The 11,094-nt window shown below is 47.0% G+C and overlaps 1 protein-coding gene across 1 annotated transcript; it reads left to right on the forward strand.

Annotated features, from left to right (window-relative positions):
* The first annotated feature begins 210 nt into the window (after window positions 1-210).
* On the forward strand, window positions 211-4,600 carry Serpina5 (serpin family A member 5). The gene is made up of 5 exons (XM_059279206.1): window positions 211-343; window positions 737-1,353; window positions 2,213-2,483; window positions 2,828-2,975; window positions 4,273-4,600. Exons 2-5 carry the CDS (start codon window positions 747-749, stop codon window positions 4,477-4,479), a joined length of 1,233 nt encoding a protein of 410 aa, XP_059135189.1. The 5' UTR covers window positions 211-343; window positions 737-746; the 3' UTR covers window positions 4,480-4,600.
* The last annotated feature ends 6,494 nt before the right edge of the window (window positions 4,601-11,094 follow it).

The following is an 11,094-nucleotide window of genomic DNA, read 5'->3' on the forward strand; positions in this document are numbered from 1 at the left end:
ACCGAGCACACAGCAGCCTTGGGACTGATAACTGCAGTCTCTTCAGGGGAAAAAGCCAAGTCCCTGGAACGGAAACTTTAACTCTTTTGTGGCCCCAGACTCAGGCCCAGACTGGTCTTGCCAAGTCCGCTCCTGAGCAAGGACATAGAACTGGGTCCCTTTTGTCCTTTATCAGAACCTCCTCAAATGCCTTAGACCAGCCCCGCTCTCAGCGGGGTGGAGTTGAGATGGGTGGGGTAAGAGTCTCTATGGTCAGTGACAGTTGCAGGCTGTTATTTAGTCGGCCTTCTGTCCTCTCCTAAGACAGGTAGACTGCCACCGTGACACTCAACCAAGTTACAGAGTGAGTACACTTGCTATTATGGGACCTGGTGGGTTTGAGGATGTGGGCAGATGGGACAGAGACACTAGGCATGCCTGTCCAAGCTACAGCCGAGTACTCATGAATGAGGCTCAATACAAAATCCTAAACTTACTTAAAACACTATGAGAAAATTTTGGTGTTTTTTTTTTTTTTTAAACTCCACCGCATGTTGGTCTGCAAGTCTGTCTTGAGCCATTGGCTGCTTCACGTGACCTTTCTAGAGCACTTCTCTGGGGCCTCATGGCCCTAACCTCTTCCTTATCCCCTTGGAGGATAAGTGGGGACATCCTTTGATGGGCACTTCCATTATCTCTCTCATTTTGACCCCTGGCTTTTCCCTTTCTGAGAACATTTTCCTATTCTTATGTTCAGAACTGCTGCCATGATGAAGCTCTTCACCATTCTGTGCCTGCTGCTCTTCAACCTTGGGGTGGCTTCCCGCCCCCGCTCCCGCTCCCGGGAGGAGAAGGACAAGAAGTCCTCTGTGGGTGCTGGGTTAACTCCCGGAAGCAAGGACTTTGTCTTCAACCTCTACATGGCCTTGGCTTCTGAAGCCCCTGGTCAGAATGTCTTCTTTTCTCCCATGAGCGTGGTCATGAGCCTAAGCATGCTCTCTCTGGGGACTGGCCCCCGCACTAAGACCCAGATCCTGGAGGGCCTGGGCCTCAGCCTCCAGCAAGAGGACGAGTTCCACAAGTTCTACCAACAGCTTATGAAGAGGTTCAGCCAGCTTACAAATGGTCTCCAGCTGAGCCTGGGAAGTGCCCTTTTTACAGACCCAGCCATACGTATTCAGCACAGCTTCCTGAGTGCCATGAAGACGCTGTACATGGCAGATACTTTCTCTACCAACTTTGGGAACCCTGAAATGACTAAGAAGCAGATCAATGACTATGTGGCTAAGAAGACCAAAGGCAATATTGTAGACTTGATCAAGGATCTCGACAGCACCCATGTCATGGTGTTGATAAATTACATCTTCTTCAAAGGTAAGCCTTAGGTTCAAACTTGAACTTCCTCTCTTTTATGCTTTCATCGCAAGATAGTATTCCCTCCTCCACAGAAGAACAACTCATCCAGGTGCCAGCTAGATGGAAGGGAAGAAGCCATAAGACAACCTCCTTACAAGACTGAGTGATTCACCAGGTAGCAGCTGGCCCTTATCATAGCCATTATAACAAAACAACACTGATACCAAACCCACTAGAACCTGGAAATGGACCTGATCAGGGTTAGAAGGGCAGGGAACAGGGGTCAAGGCCTTCTGAAGGCAAGTCTTAGTTACTTTTCTATTGCCATGGTGAGACACCATGACCAAGGCAACTTATCAAACAAAGCACTTAAGTGGGGCTTGCTTACACTTTCAGGGTAATGTTTCAGATGTTATGGTAGCAGGCAGGCAGCATGATGTTGGAGCCATAGCTGAAAGCTTACATGTCATCCACAAGCATGATGTACAAAAGAGAAAATGCGTGGGCCTGGTGTAGGCTTTTGAAACCTCAAAGCCCACCCTCAATGTCATACTTCCTCCAATAAGGGCACGCCTCCTGATCCTTCCCCAAACAATTCCATCAACAGAGAACCAAGCATTCAAACATATTAGCCTGTAGTGGCCATTCTCTTTCAAACCACCATGTCAAGACTTTGGGAATACAGGACAGACATGCAAAAGGTCCAGGCTGCTGAGTCCAGAGGGGATTTGGCCTTTGAAGCCAATAGATGTGGCTGCTCCTGGTGCTGAGGTCACTCTGTAGGGACACTCTTTGGGCTGTCTCCACTCTTTAGGCACAGCCAAGGCTCTCTCATTTTTACCCACTGCTTTCCTTCCTACCCCATGTTCACCTTTAGCCAAGTGGGAGACAGCCTTCAATGACCAAAACACCCACCAGAAAGATTTCCATGTGACCCCCAAGAAGACCATACAGGTGCCCATGATGAACCGTAAAGATGAGTACTACTATATCCTGGACCAAAGTATTTCCTGCACGGTGGTGAGGATCCCTTACCAAGGCAACGCCAGTGCTCTGTTTATTCTTCCCAGCGAAGGCAAGATGCAGCAGGTGGAGAAGGGCCTGAACGGGAGAGCACTGATGAACTGGCTTACTACAGCCAGAAAGAGGTACTTTCTAAGTCATTCTGGGTCCACATCCCTTTACCCAGGCCTGGGGAGACACATGATCCAGGACCACACAGTGATGGTGGGAGGACTCCTCAGGCAGTGAGCTGTCTCCAAACCTAAAGACTTCCTGTGAAGTCCTCAGCCCAGGACCTGGCCCAGCTTGAGGGGTAAGACCCGGAAAACTGGGATTCTGGGGTGACACCAGAGTAGATAGCCCAAGTCTAAGCACAAAGCAGGGAAAACTCCAGCAGAGGTGGAGGTTCCATAAAATCTGTGTAGCCACAGAGAGAGGGTGCTGAGGACTTCTCAGCAAGCTGTCTAAGAATGGCCTTTACTCTCTCCAGACAGTTGAACCTTTACCTCCCCAAGTTCTCCATTGAGGGTACCTATCAACTGGAGAAAATACTCCCCAAGCTGGGCATCAGGGACATCTTTACTACCCATGCTGATCTGTCTGGCATTACTGACTACCCCAATATCAAGTTGTCTGAGGTGAGTCTAGATGCTCCTGAGCACCTGCTTTCAGAAATTACCATGCCATCCCACCCTATTCCATCCCATCCCACCCCTCTTCACCCCATCCCACCCCATCTCAGTCTATTCCATCCCATTCCAACTTAGTACACCCTGTTCTGTCCTATTCTATATCACCTCACTCCAACTCATTGGATCCCACCCTATTCTATGCCATTTCCAACAAATTACATTCCATCCTACCCCATCTCACTCATCACATCTCAGCCTAGTCCATTATATTTCATCACACCCAATTTCATCCTGTTCCATCCTATCCATCCCATCCCATCCCACCCCACCCCACCCCATCCCATCCCATCCCACCCCATCCAATCCCACCCAACCCCATCCCATCTCATACCATCCCATCCCACCTTACTCCCATCCTATCCATCCCATCTCATCCCATCCCACCTCATTCCATCCCATCCCATCCCATCCTACCCCACCCCATCCCATCCCACCCCACCCCACCCCATCCCATTCCATCTGATTAAATACCATGTTGTTCTATCCCATTTTATCACTTCTGATCCTGTTCAGTCCCACCCCACTGTATTCCACTGTTTCACCTCAGCTCATTCCTTTCTGTCCCATTATGATTCCTTTCCCCTAGACATTCAAAGACTTTCCTTTGTGTCTTGTTCTTCTTACAATGGGAACCCACATTTGCCACCTGGCCTTGGAGGAATCTATGTCTGTCTGAGTGCTGTCTTGTTATCCCCCCACCCCGTGTATGTGTGTGTGTGTGTGTGTGTGTGTGTGTGTGTGTGTGTGTGTGTGTGTGTCCCTGACAAAGAGGTTTGCTCTATATACAGCACAGAAAACATTACAGAAATATTTAACAGAGTTTTATAAGGGATTACATCACTGACTCCAACTGAGCCAACTGACCCAGACATCAGACAGTACTACAAACATCATTGTTTATAAACTGATATCCACAAGTGGGTTTCATTTTAGGTTACTTTCAACTTCTGTATCTTCTGTTTTCACCAAATGACACACATGCATTGTTCTGGATCAGAGCATGGAAGAGTACATAATTTAAGATTGCATGAAGAATCTAAGGCAAGTGAGGTTGATTATTGCATTGTTCTCTTAAAAGCAGACCAAACAAACAGGCTGAATACACAGTAGATAACAGTGTTAAGTGACTTCTGGGTATATTATTAACTCTGGCTGTGAGGTCCAGCAAAAGTTCTGGTTCCTTTGAAAGGTAAGTAATATTTTTATCATGATGCATCACCACAGTCCCACTCTCTACCTGCAGATGCTGCACAAATCCGTGGTGAAGGTAGATGAGTCAGGAACCATAGCGTCTGCTGCCACAGGAGAGCTCTTTACATTCAGATCTGCTAGACCGGTGACCCTGAAGATAGAATTCAACAGACCCTTTCTGTTTGCCATTGAAGAGAACATGCATCTCCTTTTCCTTGGCCGAGTGGTCCAGCCCAGAGGTGGGAGGGACTCTTTCTGAAACCCACAGGCTTACCCAGAGGGAGCCATGAGTATACTACAGCCCATCCATCTGTTGGTAGCTAATGACTTGTGTAGAGTAGATTAACTAACAAGGTGTTATAAATAATAAGATAACTATACTAATGGCTGCTTCCTTGATCATGGTTGCAAGGTGTGTGTTCTTGCCCTCATCTTTCACCAGTGATTGGCACTGAGCCTAAAGAGGCCAGTTGATTTCTCCAAGGTCCCACCTCCATATTTGTGTCATAGTCATGCCTAGAACCCAGGCCATTTTTGCTCAGTCTATCACTACAGAGCCTTATAAGAGACTATAGGTCACTATAGGGAGAGGTCACCAGGAAGCACATTTTGGGGCCTTGTCTCCCACCTATCATCCCCAACTACCAGTTCACTGTGGTTAGGTCACTGCACTGAGGTTCTGGAATGGCACTAATAGCTATGTAACATGGGAATGACAATGCCTCTCTCTGGACCTTTGTTTCTCTGTGTATTCAGTGAAGGATTAGAGCAAGAAGTTCATCCACTGATAGTGAAATATTACACAGGGCTGGCTGCTCCATGCCAGTCATGGTTGATAGAAGAACTTGGTTTAGTAGCACGCTTGAGCATCAGGGTAGAAATGTCTCACTATGAACAAAGGTATCAACTAGCGAACCTGACTGAGGTGGGATGATAGAGGCCTGTTGCAAACAGTGAAACATGGATGGTAGATTGACTTGCTGATTTTTCACCTTGGCAATAGCAATAAAGCATTACGCAAAGGTCTCATTGTCCTTATGGAGACAGCCCTGGGGATAGCGACACTCCCTAGGTTCCAAAGATGGTACTAGGCACTTCTCCCATCACAATAGCTTCTGAGGAAAAATGGCACCATCATTCCCTTTTGACTGACAAAGAAAGGAAGGCTTGCTGAGATCTAGGTGGCTTACCCAGTCACATAGCTTACACATGATAGAGCCAAGATGAATGGTACATGGGTTATTTTCTCATCACTGCAACAAACGCCTAGCAAGAAGCAACTGAAGAGTTCCTTTTGGCTTATGGTTTGAGGAAAGTGTTCATCATGGCAGGGAAGGCATAGAGGCAGGGGAAGCTCTCAGCTGTGGCAGCAGAAGTGTGAGGCTGCTTGCTCACATCAGAATGTGCCAGGAAGCAGATGTGAGACAGAAAGGAAGGCTGGGCTATAAACCCCAAGGCCAATCCCTCAGCTATCCACTTTTTCCACCTATGTCGCGTTTCCCACAACTCCCAAAACAGCCTTGCCAGCCAGGGTCCAAGTGTTCAGAGACCTGTAGGGAACATTTTACATCTAAACCAGAACAGATGGGGTGTATGACCCCACAGCTACCCTCAACCTTAGATTCAGCTGAGGACATAGAATGAAGGCAGAGTACAGATGTGTCTCAGTCTCCGCACCCTGGATTGACTCAGGTGAGTTCCCTCCTGTCCTCTGTCAAAGAGGGAATTTGGCACATCAAAGAGCAGATGAGTGAATGGGTGAGCAACTCCTCCACCAAACCTTAAACTGACCCCTGGTGAGCTGCCCCGAGAGCAGAGTACTTTGCCCACCCCAACGTGCATATCACTACCATGTTTCCCATAAGGCTGTGCTCAGTGCTCTGATCCCTGGATCATATTGAAGAGGGGTGTCCACTGAAAATAACAAGGTGTGTGTTAGTCAGGGTTCCCTAAGAGAACAGAACTAGTTGTGTGTGTGTGTGTGTGTGTGTGTGTGTGTGTGTGTGTGTGTGTTCTATTAGAGGTTTACAGGATGCGGTTCTGGTAGTCCAATAGTGACTGTCTCACACTGGAGAGGCTGGGAATCTGGCAGTCCAGCAGTTCCATTCTAGCATGGGAGACCTGGAGGACTCCTGGAGAGTGGCTGGTCATCAGTCTACCTTGGAATCTTCAGAAGCCGGTTCTGATATGGGTGAAGAAATGGCCTAGTTATAGGACATCCACATGCCTATGAGACTGAGGAAAAGCAGGCAGAAAGCAAATTTTCCTTCTTCCATGTCCTTTTATCTGGGCTGCCACTAGAAGGTGTGGTCTAGATTTAGGACGGGTCTTCTTGCTTCAGACAGTCTCACCCAGTCATCACAGGTGTGCTCAGCAGGTTGGGTTTTAGTTGATTCCAGATGCAGTCAAGTTGACAACCAAGGTTAGCTATCACACGAGGCCAGCACTTAAAAAAAAAAAAAAAGATTGATTTCCCTTTTATTTGTCTGAGTAAGTGAGTGTGTGTGTGTGTGTGCCCATGCGTGACAAGTATGCTTGCATGCGTGCAGGTGCCTGCTGAGGTCAGAAATGGCATCAGATCCCTGGGAGTTGGAGTTCAGAAAGGTGTGAGTCTCCTGTTGTGGTTGCTAGCAATGAACCCTTAAGTTCTGACTGCCCACTGGCATACTGAGAACTTCTCTGTGCCAGTCTGTGCTGGGCACTTTTCATTTGCGATCACATTCATTCCTCACTACCCAGCAAGGTCTGTCACTGTCTCTGTTTCACACTAAGAAATGGCTGGTGACAGTGGAAGCCTAGACTCTGATGCCTGGCCCATACGTGCTGGCTTGCAGGGCATGTGGCTATGTCCAAATCCAGACATCCTGTCAATGATTATGCTGAATGAGTGGCTGTCCACAATCAGGACTTATCCTGGGGTCATCCCACCCCCTCATGCCTGTCCCTTGCATAATGTCTAGTAATTCTTGGCAAATTGTGTCTCTCCCTGTTTTTCCAGTCTGTTGGAGATCAGAGAGGAGTCCTGTCTAAGGGTCATGTATGAGACCAAGGTCCAGTGCTTCCAAAAGTTTACCCAACAAGCAGACACAAAGCAAACACTGTGTGTGGGCCTAGTGGCGGGGGAGCCGTGCATGGGACTTCAATTGTATATCATACATTAGTGTTGTCTTAGAACTTACTAGAAGTTATTGGACTCAGCTGCCACATGGTTCTGGGATGTACAGAATAGCAATTCAGAGAGATGAACTGAAGGTTTTGCTAAAGAACAACATGGAGATGGCCTTGAAGAAGGAGTGGAACTTTGGTAGACAGCAAATTTGGAACAGGCAGGGAACTTGCAGGCAGAGGGACAGCTGGAGGTGAACATGAAACAGACAAGATGTGGTGAAAAGGAAAGTAGAGACTGGCCAGGACCCATGTGGGGAGCATGAAGGAAAACATGGGAAAGGAAGGGGCTCTCCTGGCTGTTCAGGGACAAGAGCCTTGGACACATGGCCAGGATTTTTTCTAATGTCTCTCATAGCTGGCATCATAGTGTGACAGCCATTAACACCATACCCTGAGTGTCCCTGGACCTCTTCCTGTCCTTCATTCTCAGTTTGAACATCACCTGAGACCTCCATTTGGACCTCTAGGGGCACTCACATTTCCTTCTCTAAGGCTCGACCAGTGTGTCACCCATGGGAGAAGGGCTGTTGTGTAGGGCTTCTGCACACACAGCAGCTGCTCCCCAAGACACTCACTCATTCTTAGCCTCCTGGGACAGCCATGATACTTACAAGTGCACCCAGAGACACCTGCACACATATGTATACTCTCCCACCCACACACCTGCATATGCACAAATCTACATAAATAAATAAAAATGTAAGTCCATCTTCCTGGCTCAAGCCTAGGAATCAGGATGTTGAGGGCAAGGCCCTATATTTCTATAGAAATAAATTATTTTAGTTCTGGAAACCAAATGATTTTAAGTTCCAGAATTGTCACAGTTCAACCAAAATGGAGGAGCTTTAGAATGGTGTGGCCCTGGCTAACAGAGGTTCAGAGTCAGATGGTTTGGGGATGGAGATTGGGAACCAGCTGGAGGAATGATGAGGGGTGCTGTTTAGCACACCCAGCATGAAGAGTCACTATGGAAAGATGCACAGAAGGCCCCACTATCAAAACCTCAGAGCAAAACTCTAGTCACAAGAGGCCTCTGAAGCACACAGGAGTTGCAAGACCCAGTCAGTAAGTGGGCAGTAATGATCATCACCAAAATGGCAGCAGGCACAGGTGTCACCCCTAAAGTCAGAGCCCTATGGTGTCCTGGAAGGGAAACATGCTTGATTCACAACCGATCCCACCAGCTACAGCAGGTGATCCTCCCGCGGGATGCCACAGAGCAAGGGTACAGCCTCAGGGCTGGAGTCAGGTGACCTCAACAGTTGACTCTTCTGCTCTAAGGTTACTGTGTCCTCACAGCCAGACTGGGTATGGGTCACCAGAGACCAAAGCTGTGTTGGTGGAGAGGCTGGACACCAACTGGTCTGGTTCGGACCTGGTTTGGCTCAGCATTAACTGGCATGTGGCCTGGGAGCTTACACAGAAGACAGTCATCAATGGGGTGGGTCTACCTCAGAAGCTGCTGATGAGGATGCAGCAGGGTTTTAGGCAGGAAGAACAGAGGAACCATGGTAGCCAATGTGACCTGAGAGAAGAGCAGAGAAGAAGCTACTACCTAGGGAGGAATCCAGTGTAACAGTCCTGGAGTGTGAGCCTGCATGTTGCCTTCTGACATGTCTGTCCTTACTCTCTCCTTAGGTCCTAAGAGGGAGACTGCTCTTCTCACTCATCTGCTGATGCAGAATAAATTCTCCCCAAATGCACAGCCTGAAATAACAAGCATGGAATATCTCACAGTGTCAGGCACCCATGAGGAGCCAGGTTGAGTAGTTCTTCCTCAGGGCCTCTCATGAGTCACACTGTTGGCCAAAGACTTGACACATGCTAGAGGTTCCATGTCCAAGTTCACTCTCATGACCATTTTCTTTTACTGAATGCTGGGGACTGAACCCAAGGTCTTGTGCTTGCTCAGCAAGCACCCTACCACTGAGTCCCTCAAGGCTTTTGATGGGAAATCTCTCTGGGCCTACTCAGAGGGCTGAGCTGAGGCCCCGCCAACACTAGCAGGCTGGCCTGCCAAGAACTTCTAGGGGGAAGAGACAGAGAGGAAGGGAGAGAAGGAAAAAGAGAAGATGAAGCGGAAGGAGAGTGGAGAGGAAAGGAGATGAGGGGAAGAGAAGGGAAGATAGATGGGGCTTGGGATAGAACTCCCAGAGCTGAGGCTGTGCACACATGTAATCCCAGCACTAGAGAGGCTGAGACAGGGAGATCAGGGGTGTGAGGACAGCCTGAGTGTGTTAGTTGTTTTCCTTGTTGCTGGGTCCCAATACCTGATGGAAGCAACTTGAGAGTAGAAGGGTTTATTTTGGCTCTTGGTTACTTGGCAGGACGGGAACGGTTGCAGGCCGAGTTTTGATCTGTGGTGGCAGGGCCAGATCATCTTGTCCCATCTGAAGGATCCAGAAACAGAGATCTTGGTCAGATCTCAGCCAGTTAAATACCCCTACCTCACAGCTTTAGCCAAAGCCACAGGACTACCAAAGCAGCATCACCAATGGGACAAGAATTCCAACCCCTGAACCTTGGGGGATCATTTCATATTCAAACCATAACCCTTTACTACATAGCAAGATTATCTTTCCTAAAGCAAAACTGAACAAAAACCAGTGGGTAGGAGGGAAAGGTGCATCTGTCATTTCATAATTCAAGCCTGTGTCTTCCTCTCTGTTTGCTGCCCCGATTCTATCTATAAGATGAAAGTGCTAACTGATGCTCTCACTGAGAAAGTCACCACTGCAGTGAAGAGTCTACTTGGTTCATTGATGAACACCTCAAGATTGTGCAGACTAGAACATTGCCTTATAGAACTAAATTATCTTGGGCAATGACTTAGTCCCCGTAAATACCCATTCATCACAGAATGTACTGATTGGACCATTAGGTTTCATGTGTTATGATTCTTTAGAGGAACAAAAGTTACAGAATGAATCTATATATAGAGAAAGGGGATTTATTAGAATAGCTTACAGGCTGTGTGGTCCAGGTACTCCAAAAATGGCTGTCTACCAATGGAAGGTCCAAGAATCTTATAATTGTTCAGTCCATGAGGCTGAATGTCGCAGCTGGTTCCAGTATATGGCAGACCCTAAAGAATTATACTCTAATCCCAGTGAAGGAATGGATTTGTCAGCAAGAATGAGAACTCCTTGTCCTTTATATAGGTTTCCAGCAGAATCTGTGTCCCAGATTAAAGGTGGATTTTTCCACCCTAAAAGATCTGCATTTAAAGTGGATTTTCCCACTTCAAATTATTGAATTAAGAAAAAATACCTCACAGATGTACCCAGTTGTTTTGGTTTTAGTTAATTCTAGAAGTAGTCAAATTGACAATCAAAAATAGCCATCCCAAGTGCATCCCTTGCCAACTTGACACAAATCACATCTCCTTAAGACATGCTTAATTTCTAAATGAAAACATCACCATATCATATCCTTAACATGGAATAACTATAGTATGTACAATTATAAACCCATTACATCTATAACCAGGTCACAATTATGCCTAACATGATATTACTATCCCTTATGTAACCACAAACACAGTATTAATTATAGAATAGATGGCAATGAAGCTTGAAGGACATTCGTTTAGTATCTTAAACCTAAATATGTTAGCCACTGATATTCTCTTAATAGGTGTTACATTACATGGTAAGGAAATTGAAGAAAGAAAACACAAAAATCTGTACAAACACATTCTTAACAA

Source organism: Peromyscus eremicus, chromosome 14 (assembly GCF_949786415.1).
Source record: "Peromyscus eremicus chromosome 14, PerEre_H2_v1, whole genome shotgun sequence".
NCBI classification, from domain to species: Eukaryota; Metazoa; Chordata; class Mammalia; order Rodentia; family Cricetidae; genus Peromyscus; species Peromyscus eremicus.